This window comes from Cylas formicarius, unplaced genomic scaffold, assembly GCF_029955315.1.
Source record: "Cylas formicarius isolate icCylForm1 unplaced genomic scaffold, icCylForm1.1 PGA_scaffold_5__7_contigs__length_24384050, whole genome shotgun sequence".
NCBI classification, from domain to species: Eukaryota; Metazoa; Arthropoda; class Insecta; order Coleoptera; family Brentidae; genus Cylas; species Cylas formicarius.
The window spans coordinates 7,413,259-7,439,479 of NW_026844341.1; the positions used below are offsets into that span (position 1 = coordinate 7,413,259).

The following is a 26,221-nucleotide window of genomic DNA, read 5'->3' on the forward strand; positions in this document are numbered from 1 at the left end:
AATATCTTATAAAAATATCAAACGCGAGAAACATATGCTTGGCAAACGAGAGAATTTAAACTTACATTTATAGCATCTTATTACTCAAATATCTTATGTGCTTCAGTACCTCTATCCATCTCACTTTAGGTCTGCTTCTCCTAATATGTTTTTGGGTAATCTCTCTGTTTTCATTCGCTGTATCTGTCCTCTCCATCTTAGCTTATAACTCTTTCTTGTATCTACAATGTTAGCTTGGTCAAATAGCTCTTGCTTCTTCTTTTCATCTATCACCGACTTTCTTATCTTATCATCCATCTTTTGCTTCTAATTAATACTGTAGGTTTCAGGACTGATTTGTAAATTCTTAGTTTTGTAGTTCTACACATCACATAATAACCTACTTTGAATTTCTTGTTTTAGATTTGGTTGTCCAGTAAATTTTTGCTCCCAAGTAGTAAACGATTCCAAGTCCTTTGCTGCTGTTGTGTACTTTGTATTTATTTTCATTCATTTATTTTAAGTCTTAGTCAACGGGACTAAGAACTATTACTTGAAAAATAAATTTTCACCACAAAATCTTGAATTAATACAGCGACTTCTATACATTCTGTTCAAGGACGCGCACGAGGGCGAGGTCAACGCTGTCAAATGGAGTCCCGTGGATCGGCTGGTGGCGACGGGCGGTGCCGACAGGAAAGTGAAACTCTGGGATGTTTCGAAAGGCAAGCCCGACTTTTTTTTTAATTTATTTTGTTTATTTGATCTTGGCCGCGCCGCAGGGTCCCATGAGTACAAAGGGGTTTTGGTTGGTAGCAATGCGGGCGTAATGGCGGTTGATTTCGACCCTTCGGGGTCCCTGCTTCTGGGCGCCTCGAACGACAACGCTATCAGGGTGTGGACGATTGTCGACCAGCGGATAAGGGTGAGTGTTTTTTTTTGTTTGGTGTTTATTTTTTCAAATAGTGTGGAAAAATTGCGGAGCGACGTGGAAAATGTTTTTTACTTTTATTTCTTGATCAGTTTTTTCGGAGGGTATAATTGATTATTATTGGCGATTTGCAAAGTGGTATAAGAAAAAGTGTTTCTTTGTTTACTGGTCAATTTTTTGTTTTTTTTTTATAAATAAATATGGAAGTCGTAAATGAAAGGCCGGAAACCCAGTGTAGAGCAATAATAATTTTTTTTCGCGGAATAAAGAAAAATGTATAGATTTTTTCATTTTTTCCTTGTCGGAGGTTTTTATTTTTCAGAAAAATGTCTGTTTACATTTTTATTTTTTTTTTATGTGAAATATGAACCATTAGTACGTCAGAAAACCCGGTGTAAAGCAAAATAAAGTAATTGCCCTACGTATATAAAAAACAAACGCACAATGATAAATGTCGGCGTCTAACTCGGAACAGTTTTCCATCTTTTGATGTCCGAGCGTTCATCACTCATTCCCTCTGATTTATACCGGAGCGTCACTTCCAAGTTTCCCGGTCTTAACGCTTGCGTCCCTATTTTTTCACCTTTATCCATCTGACATGCCGGACGTTCGTCAGAACGCTTCGCTTAAAAAGAAGACGAAGAAAAAAAAGGAAAAAAAAAATAGTACCGGACAATCGAAGCGGAAGCGGCGCCGCTGCCGTTATCTGGACGTTGTCGCCGCATTCAGCTGTTCGTCACTCGAACACAAATGCACCATATATACAGGTGTTTTGTTCGTGGCGGGAAAGTTCTGGAAATTATTTTTAAGCTACAAAAATTCTCTCAATAAGTTAAATTGGCGTGTCGTGTCTGATATCTAAACGATTTATCGGATTTCAAAGGAAATGTGAGTATTTCCAAATGTCCCATACATTTGTCTCGAGAGTTTCAAATAAAATCACAATTCGCAACAGCTACTACAATTTTTGTCGCGTACAGTGCTTTGATATAGTCATAGTACGTTAAAATTGCAAGAGTTATTGTTTTCCTGGGTACGTGATGAATAGTTCTTTATTTAATTTTACGGTTGTGCTTCATTTTTATTTCGGTTTGCGTCATTTTAAAACTTATTTTAATTAAATTAAATTTTTACCCGAATACAACTTAAGAAGGTTGCCCCACAGGTGTCGGCATGGCGTGATAATAACACGAATCGCAGTTAAAAGATATATTTAATCAAATTAGCACAATTAAGGGTCCGACGTCGCACGCGACGCGTCGACCATCAAGTTAATAAGTAACTTAACATACAAAATAAAACGATTACCTAAATATTATCATTAATAAAATGACGTTTAAGTTAATATGGTATTCCGTAGGGTACGTGGGGCGCGCGGGCTCCCCTGCCTTTCCAGGGTGACCCGCGCGGACGAACCTCGGCCCCGGAGGACAAGCTTTCTTAAATAAAACGTTTCGCTCGTGTAAATCTCATTCACTCTTTGGGCACGCGCGCTCGATCGTCCTCGGGGCCTCGCAAGTCCGCCCGCCCCGCAGGCGAAATCGTCACCCCTTCCCCCACTCCTCCGGCTGCGTTCGTTCTTTCTCGGGTCGCGTCGTGACTTCCGAATCGCCCGGCCGGGCCGGGCGCTAAGTCGATCGCGCAAGCGCTCTACCTCTCTCTACCTTAACACTTATCACGAGGGGGCCTTAAGACTACGTTAAATCTATACGTCGGGAGCCGGAGGCGTGGTCGGCGGGTCGGGGGCCGATCCTCGTAGAATCCGACACATTTTAGAGGACGGGATGTAACCATTAGAGTGATTGTCCATGGCAAAACCAGCTTAAGGTTTTAAAGAATTCATAATTGGCGGTCCTAATTTGTGTTTTTTTTTTCTAAACGCTCCCGTTTCCAATAAAAATACAACCATGAAGAATTTCAAATTCACTGTAACACTAACTAACGGTCGTGACGTTAAACGCGTTTGACGAAGTTGCATTTAATCGCGATTTTGCAATAATGAAAATGTCTCCCTTTAAATACCCCAAAATAGTGCAGTAAAACAAATATTTTTAGGTTAATAATCTCGTTCAGATGTAAGCAATTAGATCACCTGGCCGGAACGCGCAAAACTTTAAACATTCTTTACTCAGTTATTTTTGAACTTTATGAAATAGCACGTTATCGCCCGCGAATTTTGGCCGCTGTCCCATCGCCCTATGTGTCGAAGTCTGCGCATGCAGGTAAAAATATAGGCGCGACATATGTTAAACAGAGTTGAGTGTCGTCGGTTTTTATACACAGAATGGGTTTGAAAGTGGCGGGGCGGCTTTTAGAAGCGGCGTGGGTGGGGGTAACCGGCGTCGTACAGCTTGCTTAGGCTCTCGGCGCGTCCAGCGCTGATCTGCGACGGGATGCTGATGTTGTCCGGGAACAGTTTGTCGCTCGATTTTCGTTTCTGCCAGACGAACGTCCAGACAGAGACGACGGCGAGCTGAACGGCTAGGAAGAGCGCGGCGGCCATCGCGAGACCCGCGACATTGACGCAGAAACCGGTTGCGACGGTACCGTCGGTGACGTAAATCGCCTCGTTTCCGACAGAGCTGCGGTTCGAGTCGCGTTCGAATCCGAACTTGTCCGTGATTTGGATCGACTGGACGAGCAGCAGGTCGTCCTGTGGCTGCGACGCTGCTCGACGACGTCGTCGGCGCCCGTAGGAGATCACCGACCTGAGTTCCCCGGTACTTTCCTCCTGGTCGCACTGTACCGGTTCGCAGGACGGCATGCAAGGGGTGACTAGCGCCCGGAACTGTACCACCTCGGACGACGGGAACTTGAACGCATCGAAGTGAGACAGCAGGATCTGGAACGGACACGGTTTAGTTGAGGCTGGTGAAGCTCGAGCACCGCGACAGGGTCGTTTAACAAAGCGGAAGAATCGCCAAACTACGAGACTTAAAATGCGAGTTATGATTGGTCGACCATTAGAACCTTGCGCCTAAAATGTTTAAAATCGCTCAAACCTGATATCATTCGCAATCGACGCTCAATTTGACACCCCGTGTACCGTAAAATCAAGACCGTGTGGCCATCTGTCCACTAAACCCTTTTGTTGGCGGGTTAGAAATCTGTAATTTTGGTGTCTAAATCTTGCTCGTTGGTCGGGGGAGGACGCTGAACAGGCGTATTACTACTACTTATGAATTTCAACGTAGCCAAGAGAGCCATTTGTTGGAAATTGATGAATAAAATGTCAGTTGTTTACTAATCGCGAAAACGCTTTAAAAATATTGAAATAACACTAGCACTTCGAATTTTTCTACAGCGATGTTAGTAGATGGGGCGTCACGGTTCAGCGGCAAATTCCCGCCAATAAGAAAATTTACGCCCGATAATTCGATAAGAGATTCTACTAAAACCCTACCCAACGGAATGTACCGTGAATAATATTTATGGGTAAAATCTTACCTTGCCGGACAGGGCGGACTTGTAGATCGGGCCCATGATGAAGTGGTCGGTGGGACAGCCGTCCGAATCGATTAGTACTATTTCGCTGGAGTCGACGCCGTCCATGGCGACGAGCTCCCTGACGAAGATCTCGTACGGGCTGTTCTTGTCCAAAATTTCGAATTTTAACGCGAGCGGGTCGCCAACTTCCGCCGACTGCATAATATCTTCGCCGCTACGGTTGGTTATTTTCATCGCGACGTTGGGAGAATCGACCGTTACCTCTTCGGAAAGAGCTGCGAAGCAAAGTGAACCGGTTCGTGAAAAATTTCTGATGAATTCCTGAATATAAGCCTTTGGAGGCAAATTTTATTTAGAGTTTTCTTTTTTCTTGTACCTTAATATTAATGGCAGATAACGGCAATAAGAAATGGTTTATATTTAATTTTTCAAGTTTTCTACCTTTTTGGATTTTGGTTATCTTTCTTTGAACTTTGACTATTTTTCACGGTACCACTAGTAATTTCATGCTAGTGTCAATTAATTAGCATTTTTCTTCTTGTGGTGACTATGGTCGCAGTAATCTACATATAGTCGAAACTCTATATAGCAAAATTGAAGGGACTGCTTTTTTTTTGTTATAGTTATATTTAGTTGTATGAAAAATAACAATACGCATATGTGTTCTGTAATATTTAATTATTTTATATAAATATTTTAACATCTACTTAGGAACATTTTATATAAATATTTAAGAACTACATTTAATGTTTCAAATAATCGGTCATTTTCTTTTGAATTTTTTTAGTACGCGAATACGCATTTCGTACTTTGGCTTGTATTTTCACCATTTCTTCGAGAGGGACGTGATACATAAAATAATTCTCTAGCAGCTTAACTGAATATAGGGCTTGTTGAATGGTTAGTGGTAGTCCCAGATCAACTTCTTCATCTTCTTCTTCGTCTTGGTGCTCTTCCTCACCCTTTCTTGCTTGTTGTAAAATGGCTTCCTCTGTCAAGTCTGCTGTTGTAGGCAAATACTGATCTATCACCATAAAATCTTGCAACTCCTCACTTGTAAACGTAATTGTTGTTTGAAACTGCTTTATTCACTCGCTTAGCAGCTGATCATCTCCCAAGTCCTGTTCGTATTCCGTCTCTGTAATAAGTCCTGCATGACGATAGGAGTGTTGAATTCTGCTGTCACCTCTTTCCGAGCTTTACTAATAAAGTTGACTGCATCTAACATATTAATGGAAAATTTGTTATACGTTCTTTAGAAAGTTTTCCACCCACACACTTTTCGCTTCGAAATTTAAGAGTTTTATCTGGCGTCATTTTGTAAAAAATACCAGTTTCGTCAGTATTAAAAATGTCGTCAGCGGGGTACTTTTCTGCTAGTTTTGGCCACGTCTTCTCCAGCCAATCGTTAGTGATGTTTCTGTCGACATCACGAGCTTCGCCACTTATCTGTCCATAATTTATACCATGTCTCTGTTTGAACTTCCGAAGCGATAATGCCAAACTTTTCTGCTTTTAGTTTTACGATATGTCCAGAAAGTGGTACATTTTTAAGACTTTGCTGTTGGAACCACTGCAATGTTGCCCTATCCAAAACTTGGCTTTCTTAGTTTTTGCTAGAACTGTTTGCCGCTTCAGCCTGAATGATTTTTTCTTTGCACTTCCAAATCGTGGATACAGTCGACGGTGTAAGTCTCAACGTTCCACATCACTTTTCTTTTCTCCCCGTTCTACCTCCCGAATTAAAGCATCTTTATCATCTAGAGATAAAATTGTTCGCTTACTCGCCACGCTCGCCTTATTCACTAAGTCAAATTAGAACTGATTGAAACAATGGTGTGTTTTTATACATACCGATAAGGGCATTAACATAATCGCTCATTACGAGAAAAACACTTAGGACGACCAGGTTCTCGGTAATTAAACTATTAGGGTAAGGAATTCTGAGAAGGTAAGATACTCTATTGATTATAAGTCTACCTAAATTCTTTACTTTGTTACCTGATACCCTTTTTTCTTTCGGTACAGAGAGTGAGAAATTCGTTATATAGAGCTTTGTATGGAGGCCTAGTAGTTCAACAAATTTTCTTCGTAATACAGAATTTTATGTTGTACAGAGTTTCGCTGTAGGGAGTTTTCACTGTATTATCGCCAAAAGGTTTTTGCATTGTATATTACATGATCTGATGATATGGATACACGTTTACATAAAGAAAAAAATCTCACAACAGTATTTTGGTATTCCTTGCCTATTGATTTAGTTGTCACACAAATTTGAAAAGAATATTTAAAGCTTTTGCCTTTCCAAGTAATAAAAAATGTGTGTATTTTGAGTCTTAAATATTTTGCATTTCTGAGTATATCATTTTTATGCGCTTGTTTCGATCTTTTTTACAAACATTTCAAGAAAATATTTTTTGATCACCAAATAATTTCGGCAAGAGTATATAGCTAAATAAAATAATCAAACAACTAGAACAAATTTGATTGGATTGGTCAATTGACCAGTTCTTAATTGCCTAATCAAAAAATGTTTTAAATAGCACCTTGTAGTAATAATATAATGAATATCCGAATACGATTCTCAGCGATCATTTGGTTCCCAGCACGACGCCACAATATAAATAAATAAACTTGACCGGTCAATTCCACAACCCTAGTCCTATCTCAATATTTTTTCATTTTCGCTTCAAAAATTCGGGTATTGTCAACCTCGGTAGGTCCTTTATATATGTAGCGATCACCCGGTACAGTGCGACGTGGTTGCTCTTCGCCGTAACAAGCGCAGTCGCCGTAGATGGGCCCGATAGATTACTTTTCGATAATGCGTTCCTCCTGGCGATTTTTCTGCACAATCACGCCGCAAAATGAAGACGACATTTAAGTAGCCCCGGCCCCCTGCCGTTACCACGCGCTCCGTTTACCCATAAAAAAAAAGATGGCGATGACGGTGCGCGCGCGCTAGCCTTTAAAAAAAACGCCTTCGAATGCAGGCGATTGCGCCGCAATTACTGGTGACGGTAATCGATGAGGACGAAACTCTGCGTTGTTTTTCTCGTCGTCGAAAAATTCGATTCTATAATAATGTACCGGGTGATTTACGGCTGAGTTTGTTGCGCGCTCGTAGCTCTGTTTTAGAAATACTGACTCAAGTTGCCAAATCTGTCATAAACTAATTGGAATTAGAATAAACTAAATGGAACGGCTAACATTTTTTAGGAATGGGACTTCAAGATGACTTTTGGGGTAAACTCTGTTCATAGATATAAGAAAGTGACAAACTGATACGAATTAAGGAAAGACCCGGGCAAGCTGTAAGAATGAAATATGGCCGAACAGGTCCGTAATTTCTTTAGAATTTAATTATTTAAGGTTTTGTTATGAAAGATACTAAACAATATTTATTTATTTATGTATCTATTTATGTTTAAATCTAAAATAAAATTACAAATTGTTTTTATTACCTACTTAAATTACCTAAAATTATTCACATAATATATCAGTATCACTATCGCTATCATCGCCTGTTCTAATTATTATTCTGTATTATTTGCAATATGGATATACGATTGTCCTGCTTTTTGTACGATATATGTTTAACAGAATTTGCCCAACTTTGTGGAGGGATGTTAAAAACTTCAGTTTCTATAAGTTTGGGGACATTGGAGTTAACACGACGAATGGCAGATTTCAGTTGGTGCCAAACATGGTTCAATGGGATTAAATATACAGTGGCCTTAAAACTGTATGCCCTAGATTTTTTGCATAATTATCACAGTCGTATTCCTGTTGTAGGTTCAAGCTTTGTAGAACCTCAATAAATTGCGTTTTGGTATAATCTTCGTGAAAATAAATGTTGTTATTATACATGTAGTTTTGGATTGTTGCTTTTGTATCACATGAGGAAGGGGTGATAACTTGCATTGTCCATTACAATGACGCTATTGGGAGGAATGTTTGGAACTAGTTTGTTTTTAAACCAACATTCAAATAAATCAGCGGTGGTGTCTTCATGGTAATCCAGAGAAGAATGTTTAATATTTTTCGCAGACAGAGAAAGTCCATTTGGAATCCAACCATCTTTAGGGCCAGCATGTAAAATAAGTATTCTTTTACCTCTTTTTGATGGCGCGTTTGTTTTACACTTATCAGTTGAGTGAACCCAACCCTTTTCCGAGGTATCATAAGTGTCGAACCAGGTTTCATCCAAGTAAATAATTGACCTTCGTTGTTCTCTGTAAATCCTATTTTTTTCTAGATATTCCAGTTGCCATTTCCGAATTCTAAAAGATTCCATTAAAACTTGCCTTTTGTCAATTTTTTTAAATCTAAAACTCATGTGCTAAATACTTACTTCCGTAAGGTAGTTCTGCCACATTTAACACCGGTTTCGTCTGTTTCAAGCCCCCTAATTGAGATATCTAATGTAGGCACGCTTTGTTCCTCGTATAACTGATAAATTTTACGCCGTATTATATCTTGATCACTTTCATCTACACTCGAGAAAATTATTCACAATTTTCCATATAGTTGATGTTGGAATTTTCGTCAATGTGGTCGTTTCTTCTAAAGATGCTTGCTTGCTAGCACTAATTTCAATGACTAAGGAAGTTATAAACAATGTTTATTTGACTAAACATTGTTTATAACTTCCTTAGTCTCAATAGAATAGTGTTTTCTACATTTGGGCGGGAGCATCTTCTGAGATACACTAGACTCGCCACATATTTTGCATAATTCGCACACGCTGTATTAAACACGAAATAAGAACGATTACTAATAAACTTAAACTAAGTAGTATACCTAACCAAAGAATATTAAACACAGGTAGGTATAAAATTATTTTCTGTTACGGACCACAATTTTACCTGAATTTAAATTCCGAAATTTAGGTAATAATCTTATTGCATTGTGTGTTAATGACCACCCTTGGATAATCCCATTCAAAAGCAATTGGTCGCTTTCTTATATCTGTGAACAGACCATACTTAGAAGAACCCTTCGGTGATCCAGATGTTCGTAAGACATTTTTAGACTTCTGAAAACTCCTAATCTCTTACTAACAACCCAAAACGCCCTGTGCATATCGCATCGATGCGCTTATTTTTCCGAGTTGCACTTTAGAAGCAGCTGCGCGGTTTGTTATGCAGATTAAAACGGAAAAGAATTGTAATGCAGATTGGGACGGTGCGAGCTTTTAATGTTTAACCGTTCGATATCGATCTAGGGCCCCAGTAATTAAGAGGCCATCAGCTAAGTGCGTTCAATTTATACGCGTCAATCTGACGCGTTAATTTTTTGTACCTTCCGAGGAATCAAATGTTTAAAATGACTGCGGCTGTACCTGGCGTAATATCTCCGCGCACTCCCAGATCGACTTCGTTCGTGACGCTTTTGTTGGTTAGGTCGTATTGGCAGGTGACGGCGAGGCCCAGGTCGCTGCTGGTGATGATTTTGTCGTGGTGCTGGATGACGACGTCGTTGACGTATCTCCCGAGGCCGTTCTTGCGCACGTTGCACTCGAGGTTGTCGTAGGCCATGCTCAGCTCGAATTCCAGACTGTTGTTGACGTCGCGCACGCAGGAGTTCGGGCTGCCTTTCGCGTAGATCTTGCCGTCGAACAGCTTGCTCGTCTGGATGCGGGCTACCATGTCGCCCGACTTGCAGTCGATACTCACGTTGTAGCAGGAGCTTAATTCGTAGGTGGCCGCTTCCGGTACTTCGAGATACGGGTCCTGAGGGAACGGAATCCAAGCGTTACGATCCTAAATTGTACCAGTAATAGGCGCGTGTATAGTTTTATACCTGGATGTCGACTAGGGTCGCTCTAGAGTGATGGCTCAGTCTGCAGACCATATCGCCGGTGTCGCCATAGTCGTACGAGTGGCACCTGTAAGGCGAGTTGAGGCAGAGCTCTCGGCACTCGTCGATCGAGCCGACGTCTTGGTAGACGGAGTCGACGGTCTTCAGGATGCGCCCATTCAGCTTCTTGAACTCGCACAGCTTCGTCGGTTCGTCGATGCAATTGTTTTCCATGTACTCGTATCCTTCGGCCGCAGCGAAAGCGCTCGTGCCGGTCAACGTGATCCTGTCCATCGAGGACAGTTCGCAATCGCCCGTCGAGTTGTTGAAATTCGCCGATCTGGAATTGGATTTCCCTTGTTACGTTACTAACTTTTTTGGATATTCGATATTTTCGTAAAAACTTTGGGGATTTTCGACCTCAACATCAAAAGTGTAGGAAGATAAGCGGTTCAGCGTACATATATTTTTGTTTTGTTTTGTGTTCGAATATATTGAAAATGATTTTATGAAAATCGAAGAAGATTTATCTTCTAACACAAACATACAAAAGGTCAGGAAGAAGCCCAGACCAGCGAGTTATAAATACCTTTTTGTTAGAAATCGAAATTTTTGCGATGCTTATCGGGTGCAAGACTAGCGTACCGCCCAACGAGTAAAAGTTATGATCATTAAGCAAGACGTTCGACAAGTACCACGACCGCAGATGTTAAACACGATCGGGTTGCGATCGGCACCAGATGCGTTTCCTTTTGAACCGAGATGATCGAAACCAGTCCACGGTTGACTAATACAAATACCCGCGAAGATTGACAAACCGAACATGAGAGAACAGACTACGCGACTCGAGACACACGAGGGGAAACGAAAAGATAACATTTATTATAAACGGCGGTAATACGTCGAGGGTGCTTGTAAGCGGGCCGCATAAGATAAAATTAACTTGTCGGCAACGTTATTATCCGGTTTATCCTCGAGATTAACAATGCGATAAAATCGGATGGTTTCATTCGGCCGGTTATGATCGGGCATAAAGCGCCGACGTAGAGGACACTTTTAAACGGGGTTATGTCTAAATACCGCCGTTGGAGGTGTACAGGGTGCACGCGGAAGAACTCGCGGTCGCCTCTCGGGAAGCATTAAACCAAAAGCATGAATTTTATTACCGAAGTGGCTTGCTGGAAATTATTTCCAAATTCTTAGAACCTCCGCTAAAATCTGTTGCCAATATTGTTTGAATCATTTTGCGCTCTTTACCTAAATGATCTTGTTTAAAAGTCAGTTGTCAACTTAAAAACCTTTTTTTTAATTTTTGAAACGCCATTCTAAGAAAATTTGAGAATGAAATGATTTATTTGCTTTGGCGTCGATATTGATGACAATTTTTCTAAACAAAAAAAAATATATTCATAACATTGCAAGATGTAACAAAGATACAAAAAGTACAACAATCAATAACAGTACGCTCTTCCTAGTAATATGAAAGGAATGCACATCAACAGAGAAATATTGCAGGAACCGCGACCAAAATCATTCAGAGCTGGGGGGTTTGATATCTGACTAACTTGTCAGATATCAAACAAGTGTACATAAATTCAAACCTAAGAAAAATAGCAACACCAACACTTACAGTTGCTAAACTACCAAGTTTTGACTAAAAACAGTCTGGAATTAAAACTACTGAGAGAGTCAGAAAATAAATCAGTATGCTCGTAATTTGTGAGTAAAATATTTGTCAGCTTGCACATTCGATTCATATGCGAGTTAATGCTATAGTTGGTCCTATAAAAGGCAATGTTAAAAAGAGCCTTATTTCTTGCATTAATAGGAGAAATATGAAAACCAACAGATGCCAGAAGATCTGGTGAATCCATCAAGTTGTTAAGGATTTTGTACAATGTAGCGATGTCAAAAAATAGGTCAGATTCAAAGCTTCATAATGTCCTCGTAGTTTATTTCTTCAAATGACATTCCCAATTTAAAACCTATCCCTCTAAGGAATTTACGCTGCACACTCTCTATTCTTTCCTTGTGAATTGCATAGTATAGTTGCCAGACACAGCTAGCATACTCTAAAATTGAACGCACAAGCGCAGAGTACAGCTCCCTATACGTAAAGATGCTCTCAAAACACTTCAAAGTCCGAAAAACAAACCCAATCGAATAGCTCTGTTAGTGATAAAATCAATGTGATATGTAAATGTGAGCTCCGAATCGATCCAAACTCCAAGATCTTTAACTAGGTTCTCTCTCGAGCGATCCAGAGTTTAAATGATAGGTGAAAGTTACTGGATTTTTGGATCTGATAAAGCTTACAATTTTGCACTTGTTTGTATTAAGAGTTAAACCTAACAAGATCCTCCTGTAATCGATGACAGTCAAGAGGTGATGCTATAACCTTAAAAAGCTTTAAATCGTCCGCAAGTGCAAGAAATTGGCAAAAGCGAAAAATGAAATCGAGGTTTCAGTCTAAGAATTTGAATATGAAGCAGAGACACAAGTAAACCGTCTCAATGGATAACAAAACCTTATACAGCTGTTTTGTAATTTTTGGAAGCTTTCTCTGCAATGTGCCAATAGATAAAATAATGGGATCATATAGTTTCAATTTCACTGGACGGGTAAGAACATTTTGAAACAGATATAAGGTCTTAAGTTTACTTAGTACAGGGATTCGATTTAATTAATTTAATTAATACTTATATTATTTAAAACAGCATCATTGCTATTGCTCAATTGAACGAGCCGAGTTGTTGCAACGGAAATGTTACTTACATCTTTACATCATGATTTATATCAACACCTTATTCAACATTATAAATCAATCAAATGTTACAAATTACCACTGTAAAACATTTTAAGAGCTATTCCTAGTGGGACACCCGGCATAGAGGGTGTCCTTATCTCGAAAACCACCGAATCTAGAACCTCGGAAGAAATGTTTTTTCGACTAAAACGGGTATAAGAAAATTGTGCACATTATTTTTAACCCCGGCATTTCGCCGCAAGGGGGCGCACTAGGCGGCGTGGATAATAAAATTCTCCGAAACTTTGCAAATTACGCTATAATTTTATAAGGAAGCTTGAGAAAAAAAAAACAAGCTCATGCTTGTTTCAGAGTTTCCGTTCGTAGTCGATGGTTTTAAATAAAGTCGCTAGAGTATGGAATTCGCAATAACGACAGTTTTCTTTCTTTCTGCCTCGGACTAGGAAGAACTCAATAAACCATACCGGGAGGGTCTTGGAGGTGCGAAAACTGACGAAGCGGAATAAGAAAGGTCTCGGGACGGTCGTTCCCAAGTGCAAGAGTAATTTGATTTAATATAGTTCCTATCGAAATGCCGTTTCGTACGTTTCCCGTTCGATTACTTACACTTCAGCTTCATGCGAACCGGCACTCAGGGATATTATTCATTCGAACTTATAATTGCATACGCGGTTATTGTTCTACGGGCGCATCAAAAATTCATTTCATTAAGTGACGACTATTTTCGGTCCTGGTATCGTGAAAACCAAACCACTGAAACTGATGTGGATATCTCCCAACTAACATTTTTTTGTTTTATAAAGATAAGGATTACTTTTCGATTACCGAGAACTTATCAATTGTTTTCGTTACTCTTATAAAACCCATATAGCACTTAAATATAGCAATTAAATCAAGGTAAATGTAAATAAGAGTTTGTTATTACATTTATAAGACAAAGTTTGTCGGCTTCACGTTATCATTAGTTTACAATACATTTTTTTTCGTGTCTTTGTTATTGTATTTTCTTTTTGCCTTATCACATTATTATAAAAATCTCTCATAACAACTCGAAAACTCATTTTATTTGGCATAAAAAATTATCGAACAATTTTATATTCTACCCTTTCTAAAACTGAAGCGTCGTCGTTTTAAAACGTAATTTTTGAAGTCTCAACAATATTGCTTAAAATGCGATATTCTCATTTCGTTTATAGAAATATTTATGTCAATTTCAAGTAATAATAAACATTTTGAAAACTTTTAAAAACTTATCTAGGTATCTTATAGCAATATTGTTCTTGCAATAAAACATAAGGTGATTTTAAAATGATTATGGTTTCATAAGTTATCAAAAATATCACTTTTCAGTTATTCGTTATTTATTTTTTAATGTTTTTCTTATAAAACTATTAATTAAAGCAACTAAAACTAACCAACGTTTTTTTTTAGAAAACCCAATTCTGTTTTAGGAAAAGATGCTACTTCTTAGCAAAAGAAAAACAGTAGCGAAGGGGTAGAGTATTTTGTGAAAATATATATCAGACACTCGCTCGAGCGTTAAGTTCATTTATTTATATTTTAGATTTTTTTTTTGCCATTAAACTGCAGATAATTTTTTATACCTACATTTTTGGAGAAATACGTCTTCAAGTTTCAAGAATGTTGCTTACATTGCGTTATTTTCCTTTTGAGATGCGATTTCCACATAGACTTTGAGCCCTTGTTTGGCTATCAAATGAGTTAAAAAGTCATATTGTTGCCTTTTTGTTTTGTGTTTTGTTTGTGTTTATATTCTGGAACCACTTGTATCTCATCGGCGTCGTAAAAAGAGTGGGGATACTAGTGGTTTTCGTTTCATTACTCTGCTGGCACAGCATTAACTTTGGAAAAAGATTTTTCGAGAAAAATGCATGCGTGGAAAAAGCGATCGGCGGTGAACTCGTTTTCAAACGACGGCCTAGGAAAAGTCATTACGGACGGAATCACACAAAAAACTTGAGCGACCACTTCTCGCGGAAAGGCCGACATTTTAAAACGGACTAATAATCTCCGGCAAGCAGATGTTAATGTATTCGAGTTGTTAAAACGGAGTCGGCTTTGTGTAATGACAGTTTTAACAACTGCGTAACCGAAGCACTTGTGTAATGAAATATGGTACGTGGCGCGAATCTCATCGATCTAATCTCGTTTGGTTTGTCTTTTTTTTTTCGACCAACCGGAACGAAAAAAGGGCGGCGGTTTCGATGCCCCGAGCTTTTATTGGACGATAGATGATATTTTGATACGGGTTTTATTCAAAAATTACTCTGCATAAGAAAGAAAAATTCCATGCGATTTACACTGTGGCCAGTTTGAACTTGGAACAACCCCTTTTAAATGTCATCTTGAATTAATTTTCTTTTTTACTTTTTAACCGCATGCTGGTACAAATTTTCAAACAAAAGTCTTTATATACAATAGATGTAACAATTATGGAAATATTATATAGACATGGATGAAGACAAAATAACAGTTTTGCTTTAAACATCCATAAATGCTTGATTTGAGATATCGATAGAGATATCAATACAGTACGAATGGCATTTGCGAATAATTTAATTCATTCTAAAACAAGTATAAAGTGCAAATATTGTAAATTATGATGAATTTTAATTTCGTTAGTGTAGTAACAGGGAGGTAAAGTCTGTTCATAGATATGAGAAAGTGACTAATTGATACGAATTAAGGAAAGACCAGGGCAAACTGTAAGAATGAAATATGGCCGAACAGGTCCGTACTTTGCTTAGAATTTAATTATTTGCGGTTTTCTTAGGAAAGATACTAAACAATATTTATTTATTTATGTTTGTATTTATGCTTAAATCTAAAATAAAATTACAAATTATTTTTATTACCTACTTAAATTAAATTATTCACATAATATATCAGTATCACTATCGGTATCATCGCCTGTTCTAATTATTATTTGTTCTATATTATTTGCAATATTTATTTATATACGATTGTTCTGCTTTTTCTATATGTTTAACATAATTTGCCCAACTTTGTGGAGGGATGTTAAAAACTTCGGTTTCATTAAGTTTGAGGACATTGGAGTTAACATGGAGAAAAACATTGTTACGACGAGTGGCAGATTTCAGTTGGTGCCAAACATGTTCAATGGGATTAAATATACAGTGGTAAGGTGGAAGCCTGAAAACCGTATGCCCTAGATTTTTTGCATAATTATCACAGACGTATTCCTTTTGAAGCTTTGTAGAACCTCAATTAATTGTTTTTTGGTATAATCTTCGTGAAAATAAATGTCATTATTATACATGTAGTTTTGGATTGTTGCTTTTGTGTCACATGAGGACGGGGTTTTAGTCAACTGTCTACTGTGATAACTTGCATTGTCCATTACAATGACGCTATTAAGAGGAATGTTTGGAACTAGTTTGTTTTTAAACTAACTTTCAAATAAATCAGCGGTGGTGTCTTCTTGGTAATCCAGAGAAGAATTTTTAATATTTTTCGCAGACAGAGAAAGTCCTTTTGGAATCCAACCATCTTTAGGGACAGCATGCAAAATAGTTATTCTTTTACCTCTTTTTGATGGCGCGTTTGTTTTACACTTATCAGTTGAGTCAACCCAACCCTTTTCCGGGGTATCATAAGTGTCGAACCAGGTTTCATCCAAGTAAATAATTGACCTATGTTGTTCTCTGTAAATCCTATTTTTTTCTAGATATTCCAGTTGCCATTTCCGAATTCTAAAAGATTCCATTAAAACTTGCCGTTTGTCAGTTTTTTTCAATCTAAAACCCATGTGTTAAATGCACTTCCATAAGGTAGTTCTGCCACATTTAACACCGGTTTAATCTTTTTCAAGCCTAATAACTGGTAAATTTTACGCCGTATTATATCTAGATCACTTTCATTTACACTCGAGAAAATGTCAGCATCGCTTCTTTTTTCCTCGCTGAAATGGGATTATTCACAATTTTCCATACACTTGTTGTTGGAATTTTCGTCAATGTGGAAGTTTCTTCTAAAGATGTTTGCTCGCTAGCACCACGTTTAATGAGAGTCAAATAAACATTGTTTATAACTTCTCTAGTCTCAATAGACTAGTGTTTGCTATATTTGGGCGGGAGCATCTCCTGACATACACTAGACTCGCACATATTTTGCATAATTCGCACACGATTCAACACACGCTGTATTACACACGACATAAGAATGATTACTAATAAACTTAAACTAAGTAGAAAACCAAACCAAAGAATATTAAAAACAGGTAGGTATAAAATTATTTTATATTACGGATCACAATTTTACCTGAATTTAAATTCTGAAACTTTAGGTTGTTGCATTGGATGTTAATGACCACCCTTGGATAACCCCATTCAAAAGCAATTGGTCACTTTCTTATATCTATGAACACCACTCCTATAATAAGAGTGATAAAACCTACCCATTTACCTGCTGTCTTTGTCTATTGCGCCCCGGTATCGTACATTAGACAGAGACAGCACAAATGACCGGATAATTACAGTAGCTTCAATTATAAACCAGGTTGACATTTTTGAAAAACTGCTGCTGAAACTCGAAAGGGCGACTTTAATTATTATGGATAATGCACGATATCATTCTAGGCTTAGTGGAAGTGCATCGACAAGAAAAGAAGAAATTATGAATTGGCTGAGCAGTGAGCGGATTAATCACCTAGAAAATGGTCTAAAATGTGAGCTGTTAAAAGTTACAAAACGAACTTGCCATATGCTACACTCGAAGTAATTGCTGAAATGGGTCATTTAGTTTTAAGATTGCTTCCTTACCATTGTATATTTAATGCCATAGAATTGGTGTGGGCTCAGTGCAAAATATTTTTTAATAAAAATATTGTAAGTGACGCTGCAATAGTATCTGTTTGGAAGGCAGCTCTCCAAACATTTACGAAAGAAATTTGGATCAGTTGTGTAACATATCTAGAAAATATAAGAATACTGGGAAAAAAGGAACACACTTGATATAACGGTAACACCATTGGCTACTCATATAGACGAAGGAACATTTTCTTAGTTTTCTTGATTCTGATGATGACGGACAATAGTTTATGTAACAAATTATTTTTTTTTATGTAGATTAACCTTCTTGAATGTTCGCATATCACTAAGAATCACTCTAATCTATTATTACGTAGAAGATACCTGAACCCATCTCTGTCTCTCTTATTTCCAAGTAATATAATTGTGATCTTCTGTCTTGCATTGATCAGATGGACATTTACGGAGGAACAATATCTGTTCAAGTATAAGTGGAAGCAAGATGAACAAACTATGGCATTTTATTGCCGACTATGTCGTCACAACTCGAACGTACTATGGAAATTTTATGAACCAATCCAGGGTAGTTGACATCTACATTTAATTTAGGTATTTGAAACCGTTTCAAATATAATAAATATATAATAAGTAGCATAATAAAAATAATAAATTATATCATGAAAAAAATAAAATATGTAATAATTATTATTATTATATTTTTATTAACCAACCTAATATTATTTGAACTGAGGTGGCTTTTACTTGATGAAAATCCATTTATCAAAATAAATAAGAACTAAAAGTTCAGATTCTCACGAAATTATATATTTTTACATGACAATTGTTTCGACAACACCGTGTCTTTATCACATTTGATGATGATTTGTTGAAACAATTGTCATGTAAAAATATATAATTTCGTTATTTTTTGACATTACATTAAGAATTACCAGAACGTGTTTCGTATTTTGAAGAAATCACTGAAACCTGTAGTAAACGCAGTGGTCAAACTTTAAATAAACAACAACCAAAACTTTTTAAGTGAGGTTTTGTCACTCCTTAGTTCACGAAGATTTTAGACTCAAAGTGGAAATTTTTGACCTTTTTTTCTTTATCTTATGGCAAATCTGGATTGTAGATTCTGCATAGGAGACGCATTTTACAGTACGGCCATTAATATCCTTCGGGAAATGCTGCGGGCCACGATTGGACCGCCGCCGCCGCCGCCGTAGCGGTACTTCGAAAATCTCATTAACTATTTTATCCGCCACTCCCCGGGAGGAGAGAATTTTAAATAGAAAATTGTAAAATTATATGCGTTGCGTGTCCGCCCGACGGAAAATCATTGTAATTTGTTTAAGTCTAAGTCGAACGGAAAGCGAATGAACTATTGCCGACACGTCGTCGTCGTAGTCGTCGGCCCCTGTTGCGCGGAAAGTGTAAATTAAAAAAGGGGGGCGGGGGCGTGAGGAGTTAATTAAGTGAAAGAACGCGTTTTTTGCGTCCCGCGGACTTCCCAGATTCCGCGCGCCTTTTTGCAGGCGAACGTTGAACCGAGCTTCACGAAAATAGGTTCGTTCCAAGCTCTAATTGCGCACAGGTTCGGAAAGTATGACGTAGGCGCAGCGAGGTGACGGGGACAATCGGCGTAACCAAAAATCGCACTGTATACATATACTGTATATGAGAAATGGTAAATACAAAACTTGTAAAGATTATTAGGATGCAGGTATTAAGATTATGTATACAGGGTGGCTCAAAAGAGCGTGACGAATAAAACATACATTTTTTTAAATAGAACACCGTATTTTTAAATTATATTTTGCATTCCTTATAAAATTTTTCACCTTTTTTTTGTTAATAATATTACATGCTTAAATCTAACAGTTTTCACACTTGCAAAAAAATCACGATAGCTCCATATTTGATATCGGCGTTATTCGAAGATTTCGTAAAAGATAAATGCAACGGAATTTGAATCAGATGGTACAAGATGTTCATAATAAACTAATATAATAGAAACATTTTAAATTGAAAAATATCGATGTTCTTAAACGGCACACTATATACGAGGTGTGTTTCAAAAGTAAGGTGACTTTTGTAATTGGGCGGGCTACATTCCATCCACATATATTTTTTGGTTTTATTGGTTTTAGCCAGTTTGTGAAACAAATGGTGTTGAAAAATGGTCGAATTACTATTAGAGAAGTGGCTGAAGACGTTGACATCCCTATTGGCTCGTGCCATGCAATTTTTTCCGAAGTTTTGGCTATGAAAGGTGTAGCAGCAAAATGTGTTCCGAAACTGCCTAATTGTGAACAACAGAACCGTCCCGAGAGCATCTCTCAAGAGCTCTTAAACGACGTCAATGATGATCCTCATATGCCCAAAAAGGTCATAACTGATGATGAATCATGAGTATATGGAAACCAAAGCCTAGTAGTCTCAATGGAAGTACCCAGAATCGCCAAGACCGAAAAAAGCACGTCAAGTTCCATCAAATGTCTAGGTTTGCATTACTGTTTTCTTTGATTATCGTGGTCATTAAAGAGTTATGCCCCGTTTGCGAGAAACAATAAAAAGAAAACGTCCAGACTTGTGGAAAAACAGTTCACCTGCTCACTCATCGTGGCTTGTTTCTAACTTTTTGCACAAAAACAAAACCACAATCATGCCTCAGCCACCATATTCACCGGATATGGCCCCATGCGACTTTTTCCTGTTCCCAAAACTCAGGAAACCCATGAAAGGAAGGAGGTTTGAAACGATTGAGGATATGTCAGAAAGTGCTTACCTGAAGTGCTTCGAGCATTGAAAAATACGTCGGCACAAGTGTATTAGATCTGGAGGGGTTACTTTGAAGGGGACAATATTAATTTTGATTAATAAATAACTACTTTTTGATAAAACTGGCAAGTCGCCTTACTTGTTGAACACACCTCGTATATTATTATTTTTCTGAAATACCTTACAAAAACTTACAACTTTTATAACCACATGTATAATACTTTCCGAATTATTGTAACTTTTTCAATATTTACTCTTCTTTCTGTGTTCTGTTCGCTATGACAAGACTATTAACAGGGCTCTGTTAGGACTAAGAAATAAACAAGAGAAAGAACTTTTGTTGGAGCCGTAGATAAAGCAACAGACAGTTATTACCAATTTTGATGAAAATAACGGCCAAATTTTAAATTCACGGAAAAAGTAAATAATATTAAATACCTACTATATATATATATATATATATATATATATATATATATATATATATATATATATATATAATATTGTAAAAACTGTGAGGTTTAGGTATGCATTAATTTTTTTTCGACTCACCCTGTATACTTTAAAATGTTGTAAAATTGTGCATCCTAATAATTTTTACAATTTTTGTACTTACCATTTTCTCGAAACCAATGAGATGATCATTGACTCAAGCTGTACAATTAAGGTTAGTGATTTAACTTTTATTTCAGAGAGAGCGACAGGATCGATTGAATTAAAAGAAAGTTGCCTTTTTTGAAATCTATTTAACACTAGTTTATGCACAGCGTGAATTTGTAACCTTTTATAATTTTTTCCGTCGACGTCGATTTTATTTTTAAAATACACACCTGGGTTATTTACTATAATTTTTGCAAGGACGCGTCTCTAAATCTTACGCAATGCTTTCTATCGTTTTCACGCGTAAATGGTCTCGATCATAGTTTGTCCTTCTTAGGGCAATCTTTTCTTTCTTTGTATAGCGAAAATAAATTAATGAATATATATAATGAATGTTATAAAATAAGTAAATAAATAAAAATAAAATAAGTAAAAAATAAAGGTAGTCAAGCTGAATTTGAAAACCATTCAATTTAGTTTTTTTTTACAAAAAGGAAAATACGGCGTATGATTTCTTTGGTTCGTACCACTTGGCGTCCATCTTGTCGGTCGGTTGCAAAGTACGGTCATTCCGACAGAAGGGGACTTTATTTATACCGATATGATCTCTGACGGTGAACCGGGAACCTAGAGCACGCAGCTAACTGTTTGGTGGCGTTTTTTCGCGATTTTTGTACGTTTTGCGTTAAATATAATGCCGGTGAGTCGCCTAATAGATCGTATCGCCTGTCTTTTCGGCAAACATCACAAAACCGAGACGATGCCAAAGTCGATGTCGAAGGGACCAACATTTTGCAGATGTAATTATCGAGATTTCTTACGTAACGACCCAAAAAATAGAGTATAATAGTACCATTTGTAAATAGCCTCTTTTCACGGTTCCTTTATCGTCTTGCCCTTTGACACATCTGTTCTCTGTGGTGGTTTTAAAGCGATATATGTATATATCTTGAAGTTTTGATCCTTTTTCCATTCCACTGACCGCGCGGGAACCGAATGTTTCGAAAATTACCTTTTATTTGGGTAAAGTCATTAGCCTTAACTGAAAAACGGCAATAAGGGGAATCATTTTGTTTAGGCAGTAACATAGGCCCTGGTGAACATTTTTATTTATTTTGTTTTTAATAGCATCGGAAGACTTTATGTAGGATGAACGAAAAAATTATTCATTTGCTAAAATGGTTCATTGGCCACCGTTATGCGGGTATTAACGGAATTCTCAGCATACTAAAGCAAACCTGAAAAAATCAGGGTAATACAAAATTTTGTAAAAGCGTTTCCGACAAAGTGTGAATTTTGAGCTCCGGGGTTCCACAATAACATTAAGATCGACGTTGAGATGCTGTTTACCGCATCCGAGAGGCACTAAACTAGATTCTATCACTTAACGAGGTCATTTGGTGCGTTAACCAAAAGCGGGTATTTTGTATCACGTCCGAGGGACAGTAACTCGCTTTGAATCGGGAAGCTTTATAGGCCGCTGCTAGTGCGAATTGTCCCGACACATGTTGCCATAACCGTTCTAAAAGTACCAATAAACCAGCGCGATCCTGACTCCTTTTTTGGCCACCGGACGCGGTTACGGCACTGACGCTAGGTTGGTTCTGTTTGCGATATGTAGCATCGATCAAGGCCTAGTTAGAAGGGCGTTACTGTACGCCTGCTCCCGCGTAATATGTATGGAGTGGACTTTCACAATGCGACCCTTATAAGAACCGCCAGGTGTTATCGCGTGCCTATCTAAATGGGTGGCTTCCTTGTTTTCGCCAAGTGCAGGAATCGCTTATAGTTCTCTTAACGATATAGTGTTTTTACCACATAATCCGGTATTTAACTTTGGTAAATTTTTATAAGGTTTAACCGCAGGCCTACTTCGCTTGTGTTTTTAATATAAATATATAATTATACAAGAGGGTGAATAGTATAATTGTTAAGTGAGTGAAGGCAAGCAGAGAGGTACTTGAAAACTGCCCTGGTTTGATTCGACTTATTGCTGTGCATGTATCTTGAGGTATGGGAATGCTCCCATCAGCTGTGCATAATGTGAGGAAATGTCGTAAATATCCAAAAGGAGATTTGATTAGTTTTGGTTAAGGGGTCAAAGTGCGAAAAGGTTATTGCCGAAAATTACAGAAATATCGTGGCCTATTAGTAATAGTCTCACTCACCGCATTCGGGACTTTCTTAATAGTTTATTTGTTAGGTGAGTGGAGGCAAGCAAAGAGGGACTTGAATGCCGACGACTAGTAGAACTAGCCGCCCGCTTGCACGATATCGATCGATGGCGATCCGGTCAATCGCGTTAATTATTTTCGCGACCGGTGGGGTCGCTACGGTCGCCGCCCGGACGAAAGTAAAAGCGTGCGCGCCCCTCGAGCTTGACCTTGACGCGGTGTTGCAGCGAGAGCGAGATGAAAGCGAGTGGGGGAAAGAAAAAAGCGGCGGGTTAATAATTATAATAACGTAAAGCACACACACTCAGTGCACACGCGCGCGAAAGGCCGTAGTCGATTTTTTTCCAGGGGGCGGGGGCTTTTATAAACTCGGGTATTATCGGAATTATAGGTTCGGACCTGCGAGGCACATCGGGGTCAAAATCCTGCGCAGTTCTTGCGTTCCGGACACGACAGTAAAGGCTAGCAGAAAATTGAAATGATTAAGTTGAAATAATAAGTGTAAATATCTAGTTCGTTTATTGTTTGATTAAAAAAAATATAAAAAAATCCAATGTACAAAACAGATAGATATTTGTATAAGTGCAATAAAGGCGTTTCTAGTATTTAACTACCGAAATATAATACGCGAGAAACCTTACACAGCTTTTGTATTTAGTTTCTGTTCTAATTCTTAAAAAGATTTGGCCGCAGGTATGGTGGAAACGCCCTGTACATAGTGGCAACTTTTTTAGCAGAATTATGTGCATTTTTAGATCCTAAATACAAATAAATTAATTTTTGTACAAAAATACAGTGTGTTCTCGTTTTAAAATTTCAATGCTGATAATAGCAGTTCACTACCAAGGAAACGTTTTTTTTTTAAATTGGAAATAAATATTCCAGGATGGAAGTCTAAACCCGGAATTTGGTTTTTCTTAAATATTCCTTAGTCGACCTCTGATAATTTCATTTTGGTAGCTTTAAGGCTTTAGACGTCAACTCTACATATCTAAGATTTTAATAGTTACCCATACAATCCTCTCCTGCGAAGGAAAGTATCGAATTAGATCTAAATCTTGTCCAACAAATCTCCTTTAATTTCATTTTAAGTGTTATCTTTTTTTGTATTATTATTATTATTATGTCAGCAGCTGCCGCCGAAAATTGTTATCTGATAAGTCATTGTCGAACGTGCTGATCCATAACATGCAGTTTTCAGGACTTTAAGTGGCAAATCATATGATAGAAAACGATCTTAACCGCAAGGAGAGTACCATTCGAGTAGGTAGTTTGAAAGATTATACAGTTTTTTTTTCGTAAGTTTATAGTAAGGTGATATTTTTTAAGCCATAGTTGACTTGTGCTTATCACTTTTAGGATAATTAATTGAAAGTGTTTATAATTTCCGATACTTTAACACCGTTTTAATTAGTTCGTCGTGACGCAAGGGCCGTAATTGTTATCGGGGTCGACGCACTCGGCAATAGGCATTAACTTAATTAAAGAATGTTTTGCTTTCACTGCCGACGCGCAGGAATGATGAATCGGAATAAATTACAAGCTGCTAACTACCAACAAGAGGAAGAAGAAGAGGAAAAAAAAAAGAGCGCCGACAACGCTCTCTCGCCTTGTTCGTTGTAACGCCGGGGGTGTATGGAATTCGCCTCTTAAGCGTTTGGACGGGGGCGACAGGATCGCAGGGGCGGAGGTGCCCGAGCGCAGACCGCGATCATTTATTACGCTACGCTACGCTGATTAATGGTATCAACGTAGCGAATGCTGGCGAAATTTCCTAATGGTCTTATAATAACTATATCTCAGACGGTAACCGTCGAGCCCGTCTGAAAACTCAATTTGTTACGCCCATGGGTAGGCCGACCTTCCCAATAAGGAAACTGGACAAAAAATTAAAGGAAAAAACAAAAACTTGAAATTATGTTGTGAAGATTCGTTCACTTCATATCCTCCAGGAAAGGGACATGTTGTTGTTGTATTATTCTAAAAGCCTCTAAAGACGTGTTAGAGAAGTAGTTCAAATTTTAAAGTTGTACAATTCCATAAAGTTTACAAAAGACCGGCGCACGCCGATGTAACTAGGGTAACCTGGAGAGATCAACGGCCGATGCGAACAGAAACCCTTATAAATTTTATTTATATAATAACTCAATGAGTTATATTTATTTAAAAAACAATATCAGATCATGTAGTATGCAAAAATCACATTGCTGCTATCATATGCAACAAAAGAATTGAAAATTTACAAAAATGTTTGTTAATTCATTAGCTTAATGTGTATTCGTGCATAATATACGTCTTGATTTGTGGCGGGCCCCTCCTCAAAAAGCAACGAAACAACCAAAAAGTAATGAAATTATTCATACTTATTGTTAGTGGGTAAACAACCAATAATTTATTCATAGGTAAGGGACAAGAAACCATCTAGATCACGTGTCGGCTGATATCAGTGATCAGTTTTGATTAGAACTAGCTTCTTACGAATGTATCGCTAATTTTTCTGTTATTTCGCTTTTAACTTGTCAGTAGATGCAAATTAGATTTTGAATAAAAACATACATATTTAGGTAAATATTGGTAATTGTGTATATTTGGTGTATTTTCCATTAGTAGTAATGGGATTTTATTATACCTAAATAAGCAAATGTATTATTTAATTTTTACATTTTTAAAAACACTTGAAAGGTTCCTGCTGCTCTGGTTTACGAAAGCCAAGACGATATACTTTCAGATATACCATACCATTACAGTTCGGTAGGTGGAGTTCACTGACTAATACGGATTACTGGGTTTTTGACGCCCTGTATGGATAAGTGCGCGGAAATCGCATACGAAAATTTTATGAGCCGTAAATTGTTCCGGCGAGGCGCGCCTAATATTATGCGGCGAAAAAATTGCGAGAGGCGGCGAAATGCCAGGAATGTGCGTTAAATTCCCTTGCCGGTTT

At 37.8% G+C, this 26,221-nt stretch overlaps 2 protein-coding genes across 4 annotated transcripts in view; one reads left to right on the forward strand and one right to left on the reverse strand.

The window, feature by feature from the left end:
- Positions 1-26,221, forward strand: part of LOC132701893 (autophagy-related protein 16-1) — a 491,273-nt gene that overhangs the window by 8,138 nt on the left and 456,914 nt on the right. For all 3 annotated transcript variants that reach the window (XM_060670180.1, XM_060670181.1, XM_060670183.1), the window contains 2 exons: positions 599-704; positions 762-904. In XM_060670180.1, coding sequence (XP_060526163.1) covers positions 599-704; positions 762-904 — 249 coding nt within the window. The remainder of the gene's footprint in view (positions 1-598; positions 705-761; positions 905-26,221) is intronic.
- Positions 1,989-26,221, reverse strand: part of LOC132702015 (uncharacterized) — a 172,565-nt gene continuing 148,332 nt past the window's right edge. The window contains exons 5-8 of the mRNA XM_060670411.1: positions 10,163-10,499; positions 9,702-10,092; positions 4,358-4,632; positions 1,989-3,752 (exon numbers count right to left, since the gene is read on the reverse strand). Coding sequence (XP_060526394.1) covers positions 3,222-3,752; positions 4,358-4,632; positions 9,702-10,092; positions 10,163-10,499 — 1,534 coding nt within the window. The 3' untranslated portion in view covers positions 1,989-3,221. The remainder of the gene's footprint in view (positions 3,753-4,357; positions 4,633-9,701; positions 10,093-10,162; positions 10,500-26,221) is intronic.